The following is a 16,990-nucleotide window of genomic DNA, read 5'->3' on the forward strand; positions in this document are numbered from 1 at the left end:
TGTACTTTCATGTTTGTAAATTGATTGTTGCAATAAAACATGTAGTTATTCGAAATGCAATTATTTTATAAACAATTTCGTATACTTGCTTATGTATATTAACACAATAAATGATTACTTTCTTCTCATTGTAATTGTTTTTGTAATAAAAGCGGGAAAGAGGGAAAGGAGAAAAAGAAATAGATTAAATCAAAGTCAGAGAATAGAAGATATTTTTGTTAGGTGAAGATTCTACCTGGAGAAATTGTTATTTATGTAAATATGCTAACGATATATAATAACAACAGATGAATTGGTGTAATTCAATTATGAATATTATTTAGTTGCTAAACGATACACTAGCGCTACCAGAACGGAACGCGTTGATCGGAACGTTGTATGTTGTATATTGTACAGTTTCCAGTAAGCCGCGTCGTCAGTTCGATAAAGTCTACAGCATTTTCGAAGAGGAGAGCGATAGGTATTGAATGTGGTATCAAATGTGCCTTCGATCGAACGTAATTATTCTTGAAATACGAGTTTAATACTGGAAAAAGATTTGCTCGATTTTATAAATAACGTCTAACAAAGAAGATGGAAAAAACAGAAGAGAACGAGCATAATGCGTTGAGACAAATTTTGAGTGACAAAGAATTAACGCAAATTCCGGAAGGAAGTGTTAAGAAATTAAACACGTATTTCAATGAAAAATTTGAACAATATATAACGGCTAAAGCAGTTTTCGAAACAAATAGGAAAAATTATGGTAAGCTTCAATTGAATTTTATACCGTTTTCTGAGATAACGATTGCCCGGTTTATTTACACGAAGGAGTTAACCTTTATTCGGGAGGATATACCGTGATCGTTGAATAGTTTAAATAGTATTTACGAATGATATAAACAATTTTTTTCTTTATATACAAACGCTCCTGTTTCATTTCATTCCTCAATATCGAAACGACTCGTATTAGTTAACGTTACAGAAATTTGCATATTTCAAAGAAAGAAAATTTCTATACCTCTGTATCCAAGGTTTATTATTATATATAAAATAAATCTGTCTTTGTTGTCTTCTATACTGAATGCTTAATCCTTTAGACCAAACACTGGAAAAATTACAAAAAGAATTGACTGAAGAAAAATCAAACTTCAAAGAGTGTAAAGAAAAATTAGACTTGGTAGAGAAATACAATGCCGAATTACAAACAAATTTAGATGAAGCAAAGGGTGAAATACAGAAATTACAAGATAATGTTAAAAGGTATTTTTATAAAATACATCTCGTATTGTGCAATTTTAATATCTAATTCGATATTATTTATTATTGCAGATTAGAGAAAGAAAATGTGGATTTACGCAGGCACAGAGATACAATTGTGGATGACAGAGATGCATTGCAATTACAGGTTGAACGACGAGATACAGAAATTGAAAGAATGCACACCGAATTATCTTCCTTAAGTACTCAACTACAAAATGCTGTTGCCGCAAAATGTCAAGCTTTGGCAGAGACAGAGGAAATCCGAAGTCGTGATATGACTCTCGATTTTAAGGAAAAACGGCTAGAGCAAGAAAGAGTCCTTCTTGCGCAACAAATGGCTGGTTTTGAAGAAGAATTAGCGAAAAGAACATCGGAATTGCAGGCAACCAGAGCAGAGGCTTCAGCACGAGCTCTTTTAACAGACACACGTTTGGCACAACGGGACGAAGAATTACGTATCGCTAACGAAGCAATGTCACAATTGCGGGAATCTTATGTTACACTTCAAAAACGATGCGACGAACTTTCTCAAAAATTAGAAGAACAGCGTTCCCATGAAATTTCTATACATGCTTCCTATCGAGAAGAAATTAGTGCTCAAACTAGACTTGCTGATCTGTACAAAGGAATGGCCGACGAAGCCAATGCGAAAGCTGAAGAATTTAGTAATGCAGTTAAAGAACTTCAGGAATTACTTGAACACGCCACCGAACAATATGGAACGTTAGAGACTACACATAATCAACTTCAGTTACAGCATAAAGAAAATCTGGAAGAAAAAGAACAAAAAATAGATGAACTTTCAAAAGAACTGGATCATGCAAATGAATTACTTAAAAATATTAAACAAGAGAGATTGGATCAAGCGGTTGAACAACTTGCACCAACAGCAGCCATAGCTAGTCGTGTGCTTAGAAAAGGTTTGAGTCTTACTCAAATCTATACACAATTAGTCGATGCTACAAATGAATTAACTTCAGAACGTGAAGAAAACGAACGTTTGAAATCTCAAATGGATATAATTTTACGCGAATTAGAAGATAAAGCACCCATTTTACAACAACAACGCGAAGATTATGAAACCGCTATGACTAATATTGCAACTCTCACATCAAGATTAGACGAACTTCTAGCAGAAAATAATAAATTGCAAGAGACGGCAGACGAAGCAAATCGTATTGCTAAACATCATACTAAAGAAAATCAAAGGTTGAAAACAGAATTGTCAGATTTAGCAAGACAAGTATGCTTTCTTTTAAAGGAAGTTCAAGAGAGTAGGAGCGGGACAGTTCTCCACTCGAATGAATTTTCAAGCGCGATGGATGTGGATAATCTTGCATCGTCTGAAATTATTAGTAAGAAACTTGTGACGTTCAAAGACATTGAAGAACTGCAAGAAAATAATCAGAAATTACTATCAATAGTCCGTACCTTATCATCAAGACAGGAAGAAATAGAAAGAGCAACCGACGAAATAAATTCTGGCGAAATGAAAGAGAAATTAGACAAGTATTTAGAACAGTTGGGAGATATGCAAGCCGCGCAAGACAGACAAACAAAAATGTTAGAGGGCCTTTTAAGACAGCGAGACATGTACAAAAATATGTATCAACAGTGTTTGAAGCAGACAAATATGTCTGAAAAGAAGGATCTTCCTATTGTTGAGGAGGACAGTATAAAAGAAGCGGATGGAGAAAAACCTATTAAAGAAGAATCATTTAAACTTACTCAGAATGACGTTAACAAAGAAAAGGAATTAAGCAAGGAGTTAAAAGAATATGAAATTAAATTGAAACAAGTGACAGATGAATTTGATACTTACAGAAAGGAAAGAGCAGCACACGAACGAATGTTAGGAGAAGAAGTTGATAGACTTAGAAAGGAGGCAGAAGCAAGTTCAGCCCGCTGTTGCAGGTTAAAAGCACAATTAGATTCGGCTAACGATAGATTTAATCTTCTACAAGCGAATGTTACTTCTTACAAATCGCAGATAAAAGTTCTCGAGGAGAAATGCAGCAATTATAACGTGACAATCGGCAAACATGAGCAAAGTTTAATGATTTTGAAAGATGAAACTTTAACTGCTCAGACACGTTTATCCCGAGCTGAAGTACAATTGGAAAATATACGACAGGAAAGACAGCTTTTACGCGATTCCGAAGGACGCCTTTTAAAGGAACGCGAAGTATATCAAAGAGAACGTCAAACGCAAGCATTGTTACGAGCAGATGTTGAATCTATTAAAGCTAGTTTGGAACGTGTTCAAGCCGAGGGTCAGTTGCGTGCCGAACAACGTTTGGACGATGCCACGAGGGAATGCGCTGCTTTGAGACGACGATTGCAGGAAGAACAAGACCGATTTAGAGAATTGACATCTCATTTGGAAAGGCAACTTGCAACAGCACAGGATCGATTGGCCGAAGAACGTAATATAACCGAACAAATTCGTGCTGAATTAGAGCAAGCCCGTCAATCTGATTCTCAAAATATTCAGCGCATAGAGGAACTCAATATTAAACTTAGACAAGCTGTTACTCATTCGATATCAAAACCTTTCAGTGGTGATGAGAATCTCATAAAGAGACTAAAAGAACTTGAAATGCAACTTGCAACAACCCAAGCGGAATCGAAATCCTTTTCGGAACAATTGAAAGCCGCGCGACAACAAAGTCAACAGTATTGCGATATAGCTGAAAGTGCAGAAGCACAATTAAGAGAGCTAACTGCGCAACATAATAAATGTAAAGATGAATTAGAAACAGCTTTAAAAGAAGCACGCGTAGATATAATATCTCTACAAAAGAGAGTGCAGGATTTAGTAGAAGAATTAACGAAAGTTTCCAATGGTAGACAAGAGACCGATTCCGAGTTAAGAGAAAAATTAGCTGACGCAGAGAGAAAGCTTGAAGAATTAGACGAAGTTAAGGGAGAATTAGAAATCGTAAAGGGCGATTTGTATACCGCTTCGGTCACAGCGAAAGAAGCTGAAGAGAAATACGCTAGAGAATTGGTGTTACATTCGGCAGATCTTCAGGTAAATACATATAGTTAGTTTTTCTATTTCGATAAAAGAATGAAATGTTTACAGTTAATTTTTATTATTGTCGTATTCTTAGATGTTAGCGAAGCTGAAAGAAGATGCACAGGTAGTAGACAAAAAGATAACAACTTTAACTCAAGAAAGAAACTCTGCCGTAGAAGCTCTAGAGCTCGAGAAGACAGCTTATCAAGAAAGGGAGAAGAAATTGTTCGAGGAAATGCAAGAAATGCAACAGCGAGTAACTGATTTGGATGCGCAAAATGCTATTTTACATACTCAAATTCAAGAACTAAGCGACAAAAGTGCGATCATGCATAGCCAGCAAACCAAGATGAGCCAGGAAAGTCCCGACACTAGTTTAGAAGCAATGAATCGTAGTTTCAGCGGACTCGAAGATGATTCTAAATCTGCAGAACAATTATTAAGAGTTATGAAATATCTGAGGCGTGAAAAAGATTTAGCTGTAACGAAATTTGATGTTTTGAGGGCAGAGAATCTTCGATTAAAATCACAAGTGGAGGTTAGTATTAGAATTATTTATCAAAATTTATATACGCCGAAATCTTTGTTTGCCATTATCAACATGTATTTTCACTGATACAGGTCTTAGAGAAGAGACTGAAGGAAAGCGAAGCTGTTCTTAATTCGGAAAGAGAAAAATCAGAAATCGACGTAGTGACCACGTCTAAACATGCAGAGCTATTACGAAAAGTTGAAACTTTGAACGCGATCACAGATTCTAACAGGATTCTGAGAGAAGAAAGAGACAGCTTAAGTGCAAAGGTTTCAGAGCTCACCGCAAAAGTTGGTGCACTTTCCGAAGAAGTAGTGCCGCTTCGAGACACGACGCGAGACATGCAAGTAAAAATAGAGTCTTTATTACAGGAAAATACAAGTCTTAAAGCAGAGGCGACTAGGTGGAGACAAAGAGCTAATGCATTAGTAGAGAGAGCCAACAAGACGAGTCCGGAAGATTGGCGTAGATTACAGACCGAACGCGAAAATCTTAGCAAACTGCTCACCTCTGAACGCGAGACGCACGCTAAACGCGCTGACGAATTTAATCAATTGAAAGTAGAGAAAAGTAAATTAGAGGAACAACTGGTACAGCTCCAGAAACAGATACAAGCACAAGGAGAGCAAGTTCAGAAAGCTTCCGAGGAAGCACGTAAATTAGGCCTGGATTTGAACGAAGCACTCGCTGATTCTACTTCTAAAGCTAAAGATCTAGCGACGTTAAGAAAAGAACTCGGCGATAAAGAAGCAGTCTTAAACGACATTAAGAATAAAGAGATTCAAATAAGAAAGATAGCCAAGAAATACAAGACTCAATTCGAGGAACTCGCAAAAACAGTAGAAGAAGAGAAAAGTCGATCCGAAGAGTCTCGAATGACAGCTGGAACATCAGGAACCGAGGATACTGCTTACGTGTCCCAAGAACGCGAGGATCAATTGCGAGAGGAAGGTCGAGCAGAGTTGCGTCAAACGAACATTGAGTTAACGTCGAAGGTTGACGAATTGTCGCGTCAAATGGTAGTTATACAGAATGAAGCTGATTTGTTGAAAAAAGAAATTGACACCATGACTAAGACAAGCGTGGAGAAGGAAGAGCGCGCGAAACAAGTATTAAAAGGTGCAAGAACTAAGATCATGCAATTAACGGAATCGAAGAAGATCTGTGAAAAAGAATTGCTCGATTTGAAAGCGAAAGTCGAAGCTGGTACCAGTGAATCCGACACTGCCGAACACGATGCCAGGCTCGTAGCTCTTAAATCTCAAATGGAAGGTAGAATCTCTCGTTTGGAACACGAGAAAGCAGAAATTCAGGCGGAGAAAGAAAGTCTTTCGCAAAGAGTTGCTCAATTACAGCGACAATTGGCCGGCGTCAGCGGTGTTAGCGCTACCACGGAACCACCAACAGCCAACATTAAACCGATGTCTGCTCGCGCAGAAACGCCGTTAGCAAGTATTCGTCCAATGAGCGTAGTAGTGCAATCTAGAACAGCTGCTGTCTTACCTACAACCGCTAGTGCACCGGTGATGGTAGCACCTCATCAGCAACAACAACCACAGCAACAAGTAGTACACACCACCGAAACGAGCTCTCCGACTAGTAGTCTTCCAGATTTTCAACCAGCTAGCACTAGCAGCTCGTCGCAAACAGCGCCTAGTACTTTACGCCAACTTGTTGTCCAGCCACAGTTGAGCGAATCGGCGGAGTCGACTCAAAGAGAAGATCCAGAAAGTGCTGAAACACTCAGTGTTCAACAACAATGTCAACAGCAGCAGCAACAACAACAGCAACAGCAACAGCAAACTGTCGCGTTAGTGAGTCCAAGAGTCGAGCAACAACAACAGCAGCAACAAGCTGCGGCGAGTGATCAACAGCAAACTGTAGCTAGTAGTTCGACTCAGTCGGTGAGCACGTCGCAAGCCTCGACAGGACACAAACGGCCCAGGACGCTTGATTCTACGGCCTCGGGATCCGGAATCGTAGAGAGCGTAGATCATAGCAGACAGGAGCAAGTTCCTAGCCCTAAAACTAAACGGTCTAGACAAGAGATAGCGTCCACCGCTAGCGCGAGTGCCTCAGAAGTCGAGTACCAGGTACCAACATCGAGTCAACGAGATCAAGACGAAGAAGTAGAAGAAGGGTGCGTAGTTGTAGTGGATTGCGACGAAGGCGAAGGAGGTGGCAACCATCAAACGCAAGAAGAGGAAGAATTTGATAACGATCCATACGAAGAAATGGAAGAAGAAGAGGAAATGCCTTACGAAGTTGAGGTAGAAGTAGAGAGAGATAATAACGAAGTTGAGATTATAATGGGAGAAGATTCTACGAGCGTAGAAGTACCTAGGCAAGCACAAGCAACGGTACCCACAAATCAACAGCAGCAACAATCCGAAGCGATTAGCAGTGCTGGACCGACGGGCGAACCGCCTACGTCGTTTGCGATTCGATCGTCGCGGGGAATTGCACCCATGCCTAGGCAACAGCAACAACAACACCTTCTCTTGGTTTGTTTTTCGAATAACACCGAGAATGAAAGACATTCTTATTAATAAAACAAATGCAAATATTAAGAATATTTACTTTTTAGCCGCAACAAGGGTACGAGGATGGAGGCGACGATAGCATAGTACCCAGCACTCCGACTTTATTCGTCCCACGGCGAGGAGACGGGTTCGGAGAAGCTGTGAGTTCACCTCAGGTTCCTCAAGGGCGCTTTACTTTTGGAGATTCATCTGCCCCGACAACAGCATCATCGACACCCTCTCTGTCGACTCCTTCTGGATCAACAGCACGAACAATATTTGGTTCATCCAGTTCTGGCGCGGCACAAGTAGTCCAAGAAAGTATGGATGACACAAGGATGGATCTTGCTCAATCGGAAGACGGTGGTACTGGTCGTAGCGTGCCTACTACGCCATTGCAAGTTTCACCAGCGGCTGATTTACCACCCTCGGTAAAAATATAAATAAACATTATAATGTAACGCGATAGTACCATAACGCGATATTAAAGGAAGTAAAATTAATTTCTAGACAAGCAGTGGACCATCCGAAGAACAGGAAACACCAGTTTCAGTGACACCAGTGTCTGTAACAGGTACCACTGTTGGTGATACTAGCGAAGAACCTGCGATACCTAGTATTATTGTAGTCGGTGTCGATGGTCAGCAACATAATCAAACAGAAATAATCACAGAATCTATCAGTACGACACCGACTGAAGGTAGCGATCCTAAACTCTATATTAATTTCCGTTCGTTTATAGGTTGAAGCGTGAACAATCACAATTTGTTGCACTCGGTACATTAATACAATTTCGTCGTATTATTGACTAAACGCGTATCAAATGTATATGATTATTAATTAGTCGCTTACGCGTGCAGGAACCAGCACAGAGAGTGAAAAGCGTACGGAAGAAGCTGGCCCTTTAGTCTCTGGGGACGATGATGCAGTTGACACTGGCGAAGGAACCGAAGAACCGGGAAGCGACATAGTAGAGGATGAAGTGGAAGAGGAGAGCCGCGAAGCGGAAGCGTCACCGTCTAGTAACACGCGTCAAAGGGCAATGGCAGCTGCAGCCGCTGCTGCTGCGGCCGCGACAGCGTCCAACGGTACTAGAAGTGCTACGGCGCGGCGATCATCGCGATCTCCGTTTAGAGCAGCACGTGGTAGTCGACCGACACCCATTGTTTGGGAAAGTCAGTCTGGCAGGGGTAAGCAGAGGATAAATTATGATAATCTTTTATTTACAGCATTATCGGTGTAACATTGGAATATATATATTATTTGTTCAAAGGTCAAGGTGTAGCGCGCGGTGGACATGCAGGGAGGGGAGCGAGCAATGAAACCGGAAGAGGGCGTGGTACTAGACGCCGAATGCGATCTAAATTTCCATATGCGCGATTCTAAGACTGGATAACGATTTTGTATACAAAGTCACGTGAGAAATGTGTAACGAACGTTGGCTGTTAATATATCAACTATCAAAATGAAAATATTTTTATTTAGCTTTAAACGGGAATTATGTTGTACAGATAGATTTGTTCAATACTTTTATTATTTCTATGTCCTTAGATCAGACTATAGCGCCGCTCTGATACGGCACTGTACGTACACTTGTCTCTAAATCTGGAACTGTTCATTTTTTTTTCCATATCAAAAGTCACAATCTTTCTGTCCAATTTGTTCGTTTCCGAAGTTACTAAATTCCGTCAAAAGTATATAGCATTTATGCGACTGTATTTATTGACTCGAATATTGAAAGTGTTCGTCGTATGGTGTACAAGTATCGTAATTTTTAAAGTGCTGTTTATTTCTTAGTATTTTGCAGATTTAATTAAATACGTTGAACTGTATTAACTTTTACATCAGTCATACATTTATATACTATGAACATAATAATATACTTTGACAGTGATAAATAATAATAAATACTATACAATAAATATCTATGCATATACAATTTGATACTTATCACAAAATTTATCATTAGAATAAATTATACGAGGTACTTAAATACGTAGCAGAAAACGCGTATAGAAATATATTTAAACATACTTCAGTCTCTTATCTTATTTAAATTACCAATTAATACTTTCTGAATACTTAAATATCTCATATTATTTCGAGAGTGCCTTCTGAATTACCGACAAACGTTTATAAATACTGGAATTATCATGAATTCGTAAACATATGTAGCAACTTATACATTTTTCATTACGACAAACATGAAATACCTTAATAACTTAGTTTTGATGTTATTACGATATCGGCCAAATAATATCACAATGGGCGAATAGCGAACACTTCGCTAAAAGAGTTTTACAATGATTTCTAAAATAGTAATACGTTTTTGGTACCCTTCATTTTGTTTAACGCTATTGCGAGTAATCGAAAAACAAAATGATAAATATGACTAGTTGAACGAGTCATGTACATTGTAATTGTCATTAAATTTCAATGTTTTCCGATTACTATTGCGACTCTTTTAAGTTTCTTCTTTAAATATAAGTGTCCCATCGGGCATCTTAGTGAATCTACGATTTCATTTGTTCTGTGACTTTAACGTTTCAATTTATACGTTCTACGCTCGAAATGCTCGCGTTCTATCGAGCCGGTGTATTGACTTATCGTCCTAGGTAATCGTTAAAATTAGAAAAGATGATCACATATTCGATTGATCCGATCTATCGGTAGTCTTTTGTATCTCTGTATAAGTCGATAATATCGTTCATTTATAATAATTCATACTCGTTAAAGTGTTTGAAACAATTGTCCACGATTTGATCAAGTAAGATCAAATAAGTATTACGTTAGGTTGTTGATGCTTCAGCTGATAACGGTCGTTGATCGTAGTTACTTGGCACGAACACCTGCCGTGTTGCTCCACCCTGATCCACTGTCTCCTCGTGCTGTTGGTCTCGAGGCTCCAGATCTCGATTTCCATTTCTTCGTAATAGATCGAGGATTCCACCGGTGAACAGCTCATGTCGGAACTCATGCAACATCCCGAGTGACCGTCGCAACGTTTCAGGACGATGTACACAGGTTGAATAGCGCTTTCACTGGGATTTTTGTGGACGTTTTGCATCAAGTCCCTCAAGTTGTACGCTCGTGATTGCGGTTCACCGCAGGTAAACTTCTTCGACATGTTCACAGCACGGGGCAGATGAATCCTCCTGGATACTTGTTGATGATGACCACCGCTGTTCACCGCCGCCGATAGGACCATGTTGTCTAGGGTCAACGGAACGAGTATCATCAACCTTAACAGGGAGGTTTTCAATGATCTATTTTTCATGCCTTGTTCCTGGTACGTTGATTCTGGACGGTCGAACACTGTTGCTTATCCCTACAATCGGATCTACCTGCTCGAAGTCACGTGCACCAAGTTTTTCCAGTATCGTGAAGCGATTTCCGAGTGAACACCCTCCTATCGCGTCTTCTCAACACAAATTACACGTACCACCGACACGAACTAGTATCGAGAGGCGACCGACTGAGACTTTCCTGCTGCCAGAAGAGTATTTATACGTGGAAAAGCTTGCACACGTGCTCCATGCGTGAGGTCACATGCATCGATAGAGATTCACGCACATTCGAAATCCATTCAGAGTCCTACAGTTCCATGTGTAATATTTATGCAATCGTGCAAAGTATCCTGATGCATGGGAATTGCCACGGCTTCTCAACCGTACGTCAAAGATTCCATCCTCGGCCGTTCCCTGAAGAACGGTGGATCGCATTCATATCCTCCAGTTCCGAACAGATTCACCGGTTCGAACGAACAAATAACTTAATAAATCACTGCGACACGCACGGTATTTAATTCCGTATCACATCGAAAGGCTTTCACGCTATATTCGTGTAATCCCGTAGCTCTCAAGACATGTTTTGTCAGTACGATCGGCTAACCTTCTGATAAGAAGAGGAGGAACGCGTTTATATCAAACTCGAACTTCGACTTCTCTTCTATTGATACGTCCCGCGTATAATTACCACCACTCTCACGCTAAACTTAAAATATAAATTTAACGGTCTCTTATCAGACAGCTAGATAGTACACACATGGTATTGTTTATAACTCAACGAGGAATCGATAACGTCGGGCGAGCCAGAATCACAACAAACGCGGAAACGGACTTTTTGTTGCATTGAAATTTCTGAAACTCTCGACGTTACCAGGATTTTAGAATGTTATCACCTGGACCCACTTGTCGTTTACTTTATGGATCCGCTTAAAGCTTCGCACATTTGTAGATAAACCCCGTGAATCACAGGCAGGTTTCTGCTTCAAAATCGTTAACGGTACATCGTACGTGAACAGATGTTTGCTTGTACTTCGATTTGGCAAACCGCCACCTACTCGATCTTGTCTCGCGATCTTGTTAAATAACTCGTGCCTCGTATCTTCGCACGTGTTTCGTTTGTTTCATTCTATGCGTTACGTACAAGAATAGCGGCTGTAAACAAAATCATTCACTTCGCTTAGGGATCCGATCAAAGAAAGACCCAAAGCTTTGTAAATTCAACAAATTAGATAATCGTGAATATATGAAGGAAGAAGAATGTTGCAAGATTTATGAATGATAACCGAGTCAGTTTCCTCCCTTAGAGATTCCCAATACACCGTTACGATCGTTACTATTCTAAGACGTGTGATTAATAACAGAATCCCGTGACATGATCACTTTACTCAGCGCGCAACTTAATTGACGCAAAGGGATATCCTCTGTGGCAAAACAATGACTGTATCTATTACTCTTTCCGGTTTTGTTAAATTCGAGGTAACGCTCATAATGTCATAAATAGAATTTCTTGAAATACTCGTAGATCTCTTAAATCATCTACCAGTTCTAAACGTAATGGAACAATCGAGGAAAACTTGATGTTCTAACAGGATTAACTGAAAAGTCGCATCATCCAAAGTTCAACGTATTTGTCCTCGATCAGTAGGACGAAGACCTATACCGTAATATGCAAACAAAATCGATCAAGTTTTACATTATTTTACGATCCAACCTCCGTGCTATCAGTTGCGTAACAAGAGTTTCCATCAAGGATTCAGGAACGAACTTTCGGTTACGTGGAAAAAATGGAAATCGAACGTGAAATATTTCGGTACATTGGTGGTTATTATTAGTGACGATGATGTTCGAGGTGGACAATTTCAAGGTCACCGATCGGTGTCGAGTACACCTTCACTGGAAATTCTGCGCACGATTCATAGATTATTCGTATCCTCGTGTACCGTTGACTCAGGTTCCACGAATCAAACTGTTAACGGATATTCGTGTAACCCGGGCCTCGATTTGAGCAATCGATGACCGCTCTCACTTTACGCGAAAGGAAATTCGCCGAGTCGACTGGCTTACACCTCGTGACGCACGGGATTGCGCATCGCGTACGATTTGCGGTCTTTTCGGAAAAATCACGAATAAAGGAAGGTGGAACGTCATGAATGAACCTTGCCGCAACCAGACACTCGGCAGACGGCCGTATCGCGATGACTCACTGCAACCTGTCGCATCATATATCGTTGCAGATCGGAGGATATACAAGTCCACTCGATGACACGCTGCCAGTCCCGAGTAACTCTGCCCGTTGACTCTTTGCATTCACGAATTTCATTCGTTATCTATCATTTCGGCGAAATTCATCAGGGGTGGCACTAAAAATCGAAAGACAATACTAGTACAACAAATATATTATCAATTAACATTCCACAGAAAAAATAGGAATATCTCATTTGATCTTGTATAGATTTTACTGTTAGGTGGAAGAGAGGTCAGCGACACAATTGTCATCGATTGCAAACGGGAAAATTCAGGCACGTTGCACCGACATGCAAAAGAAAAAGAATCGAGCGAAAACCGAGGGCGATCGGTTTCACTGATGACTGGTCGAAATTTGGCGCGATCAAAGTACGAAAATAAAAGAGAGGAACGAATACAACGAAAGGAGAAAATAAGAAGGTGAAAGAGGATGTTCGATGAGGATGGCTAGTCACGCGACGTAACACAGTCCCAGCTTCGAACGAGAGGCAGGACCCACTAGTTGTAATTATAGTTATCTGCGCGATGTTCTCGGAACGCTTTGCTTCGACCCCTCCTTCGAGCTTACCGAGAAGCAAGAGGGAGACAGTGCGAACCACTGTCGGACGAGACAAAACTATACAGAGAGCAACGGATCGAAAAAGGATAGACGAAGTGAAATCAGAGATGGAGGGGACGGTGGACACACTGGGCCGAGGATGAAAGTTACATATATATAGAGGGAGAAAGAATTCAGATCGCAGAAGAGAAGTGCAGTCTTCTGCCCTGGCCCCAGAACGATCCTCGCCGATCTATCAGAGCGAACCGAACCGTCGACGGAAGTAGGTCCCTCGGTACTGCGTTCCATTCACGAGCAAAACAGGACTGACCCGTAAACAACAATAACAGCTAAAAATGAGAAACTTCGTGTTAATGTTGTTTTTCATTCATCTCGCCTTTGCCACGATTGGCCGTCATCACAGGTAAGTTGCACTGTGCATGCAAATTGAATTGTATAATATCGATCACGTGATTCTGACAGACGCATTAAACGGTCGTTTTCGTTGACAGGGACCGGGGATTTTTGAATCACGTGCAACTGGTGCACGAATTTCGGTGCTCCTCGCCGCAACCAAGGGCCGTGCCGGTGGAAAAGCTTTTAACCGTTGGCCCTAGCCCCGATGAGGTTTTCTATCCTGCCTCCACCGTTTTGACGCGTTGCGACGGAGCTGGATGTTGCCCGGACCCCAAACAGATTTGCGCACCTGTCGAGACTAGAAACGTCAGCCTTGTCTTTATGGTGAAGCACATGATCGACCGGCAACGCGATAGACATCACGAAGTGATACACGTTTTGGAGCACACCAAGTGCGGATGCGTCGATAAGAAATTGATCGAATTCGACTGATTCTTCTTTCTAGAGAAAGCTTCTCTCTGTCGAGGACTTACATCCGTTGCTTTAAGAATATTGTTAAGTAGTTTTTTGGTACTTTGTCTTCTTGTAGTAACCAAAATGATATTTATAATTGCGCGAGTAAATAACGGTGTAGTTAGTAGATTAAGTTTAATTGTAAGACGAGTTCCTTGATTTAATCATCCTTCAGGATTTTTGACTGTGATATTTTCATAAAGTAGCGTAAAATGTATCTTTGTTATTTATAACATGGAATTAATAAAATATAGATACTTGTAGGTGACGCTACGTCGTTGGTATTCAATCTTCCTTACACGTGTCTCGGTTAAACGGTGTGTTTTATTATTCAGCTAATGAGGGCAGTGCTCGTTTAATTACCTTTCAATCTTTCACGTCGAAGTGTTGTTTCGCAGCTAGCAAATCGCATTGGATGCTTTTATCGTCCGGCATCAATTTCAGAGCAGCTTCTAGTTCAGGAATTCCATGCTGAGGCGAGGACAATTTACAGAGTGCTGCGCCCCGTCGAGCGTGACACCTGGCTCTTGACTCTCGATTGCTTTCGCATTTCGGCACCATTAGTTCCAACGCCTACGAGAGTAAAGTATAACTATAAACCATTTGTTCGAGAAACTTATTACAATTCCATAAACGATGGAAGAAAACTGTTAAATTATCTTCTATTATTCTACCTTAACGTGTAAATCGGCAAATGTGATTTATTTTATATGCAGTACGAAATTAACATAACTTAACAAATTAAATAATCAGAATAAATTTGTATTGTTTACTTTGGAACAGTCTTCCATGCATCTACGGTAATTCCCTAACGCGTACTGCGCTGCTGATCGGTTCGCGTAAAGCGATACCATTTTATCGCTGATCTTAATTCCGCACGTATAAGCGCTGATAGCTGCCAAGTAGTTTCCAACTTTGAGAAATTCACTGGAACATAAACAAAAACGATCCGTTAGTGAATAAAATGTACATTTATATTATTATTATCGCGATATTAAATCATGATATTACGATAATATTAGAGAAACATTCGAATGGTGATTTTGGAAAACAAACGTACTCTCCTTTATCATTCAACCATTGCGGATCGCGTTCTTCCAATCGCAGATCATCCGTATCGAAGCCAATTTTGCGTCTCGCTTCTGCCTGTTTTTCCAGCCACTGCAATGAAATTATTATGTTAACGATTATCATCGAGCTATTTAAATAATAAAAATAAAAATACCTCTTGTTCCTCGAGGTGAGAACTTTCTCTGGCAGGAGTGGGAAACTTCCTATCCGTGAACGTTACGTTGATGGTACTGTTCCTTCTCGGCAACGGAACCGATCTTGAGGGCTCTTCGAATATACTCTTTCTTCTCACAAGTTCCCCATTTATCACAGCTTTCACGAATTCCGCTCCTGGTCTCGTATTTCTCTTTTTCGCGTAGAGCTTACGCAACCTTTTCCCTTCCATTTCCTTGGCGAAACTAGGCGATTCAAATTCGCGCGGCGATTCGGAATCTTCCGAGCTGGAATCGTCTGTACCATCGAAGAAATTCCTTTCCGTCTCGATCTCTTCGATTTTCTCGTTAATTTCTGGATTTCCATCGTTCGCCACATTTACGTTTTCACCCGAAGTGGGTGGTTCTTCGAGTTCCTTCAATTCAACAGATCGGAGTCCCTCGTCAATCGTATCGTTATTAAATATTTCATCGTCGGTCATTGGTCGAGATTTTAACGTGTTATTGTCGTCTTTGAACCATTTCAACGGTGGTCTTGTAAGAAAAATTGCAGATAAAGTGAATATTCGAATTAAAAATCGTTTTAGTAAATCGATTACTTGTAAGCTTTCCTATTTTCCTGTATCTGTCCGTCAGCGTCAGGAAGAAACGGTAGTTCAGCTTTCGATCTCCAATTCTCGAAATCCTCCATGGCTTGCTTCCGGTGAGCATCGCGAATGGCTTCTATCTTATTCAGCGTTGCTGTATTAATGCTAATTTGTTCCTTCACCGCTTCTTTTTGCAAGCACTGACGTTTTTCTGAAGGTTATGGTTTACGAGTACGAATCAGTTCGAATATCCTGTATCACAACGTAATATTGTACCTACCACTTTTAATTCTTTCGCGTTCTTCAACGTCCGCCTGAAAACGTTCCAAAGCTCGATTTCGATATTTCCGGCGTGTCTCGTTGTCGATATTTTGTATATCGAGAGAGGGCCACTCTTGGCCGATCTGTATTTTCCGCAATAAAAGTATCGCCTCCGTGTCGGTAACAGTACATTCGCTTTCTTTTTCGGCGATGTCGGCCCAAAGAAACAATTCCAATATGAAGGGTGGAAAGCTGATCTGTTATTTCATCGGAAGTTGCGTTTAAATAGTGTAATTTGTAATGAATAGACGCTGAGAAATATCGTTACCTTCACGTAATTGTCGATTACGAATAAATCTACCTTCGCAGGATGACCTCTCAAAGGTACGTTTAACATCACGAATTCCGACGTTTGTCGCCAAGTATAATCTTTGATAACTATAGCTGGCATGTTTTGCGACGATAATGAACCACACTTTACAAAGAACAATAATCGTAAGGATTTAAATAATGGCAATGCGATGTTTTCTTTTATACGACCAAGAGTATAGGATAAGAAAATATCGATCAAACAGTTCGTAGTATGCGTCGGTATCGTACGACAACGAAACAGTACACGTTGTTATAGGCGCGTTTTTTGATCGATATTTTTCTTTTAAATA

The 16,990-nt window shown here is 40.4% G+C and overlaps 4 protein-coding genes across 5 annotated transcripts; 2 read left to right on the plus strand and 2 right to left on the minus strand.

The window, feature by feature from the left end:
• Nucleotides 1-396: 396 nt before the first annotated feature.
• Nucleotides 397-9,262, plus strand: LOC128895681 (nucleoprotein TPR). 2 transcript variants are annotated; one of them, XM_054158479.1, is made up of 9 exons: nucleotides 397-745; nucleotides 1,080-1,242; nucleotides 1,312-4,276; nucleotides 4,359-4,802; nucleotides 4,886-7,300; nucleotides 7,384-7,749; nucleotides 7,829-8,018; nucleotides 8,179-8,508; nucleotides 8,592-9,262. In XM_054158479.1, exons 1-9 carry the CDS (start codon nucleotides 574-576, stop codon nucleotides 8,702-8,704), a joined length of 7,158 nt encoding a protein of 2,385 aa, XP_054014454.1. In that variant the 5' UTR covers nucleotides 397-573; the 3' UTR covers nucleotides 8,705-9,262. The 2 variants fall into 2 exon arrangements, with proteins under 2 accessions (XP_054014454.1, XP_054014455.1); XM_054158480.1 differs by having other exon boundaries at nucleotides 7,829-7,892.
• Nucleotides 9,263-9,871: 609 nt separating this feature from the next.
• LOC128895710 (uncharacterized) lies at nucleotides 9,872-12,953 on the minus strand. Its single transcript, XM_054158552.1, has one exon. The coding sequence runs from the start codon at nucleotides 10,593-10,595 to the stop codon at nucleotides 10,092-10,094; it is 504 nt and encodes a 167-aa protein (XP_054014527.1). The 5' UTR covers nucleotides 10,596-12,953; the 3' UTR covers nucleotides 9,872-10,091.
• Nucleotides 12,954-13,044: 91 nt separating this feature from the next.
• Nucleotides 13,045-14,530, plus strand: LOC128895711 (uncharacterized). The gene is made up of 2 exons (XM_054158553.1): nucleotides 13,045-13,811; nucleotides 13,900-14,530. Exons 1-2 carry the CDS (start codon nucleotides 13,744-13,746, stop codon nucleotides 14,234-14,236), a joined length of 405 nt encoding a protein of 134 aa, XP_054014528.1. The 5' UTR covers nucleotides 13,045-13,743; the 3' UTR covers nucleotides 14,237-14,530.
• Nucleotides 14,531-14,623: 93 nt separating this feature from the next.
• Nucleotides 14,624-16,779, minus strand: LOC128895807 (dynein axonemal assembly factor 4-like). The gene is made up of 7 exons (XM_054158735.1): nucleotides 16,657-16,779; nucleotides 16,348-16,585; nucleotides 16,080-16,278; nucleotides 15,483-16,014; nucleotides 15,318-15,418; nucleotides 15,031-15,184; nucleotides 14,624-14,830 (listed from the first exon to the last, which is right to left on the minus strand). Exons 1-7 carry the CDS (start codon nucleotides 16,777-16,779, stop codon nucleotides 14,624-14,626), a joined length of 1,554 nt encoding a protein of 517 aa, XP_054014710.1.
• Between the last annotated feature and the right edge of the window lie 211 nt (nucleotides 16,780-16,990).

This window comes from Hylaeus anthracinus, unplaced genomic scaffold (genome assembly GCF_026225885.1).
Source record: "Hylaeus anthracinus isolate JK02 unplaced genomic scaffold, UHH_iyHylAnth1.0_haploid 5, whole genome shotgun sequence".
NCBI classification, from domain to species: domain Eukaryota; kingdom Metazoa; phylum Arthropoda; class Insecta; order Hymenoptera; family Colletidae; genus Hylaeus; species Hylaeus anthracinus.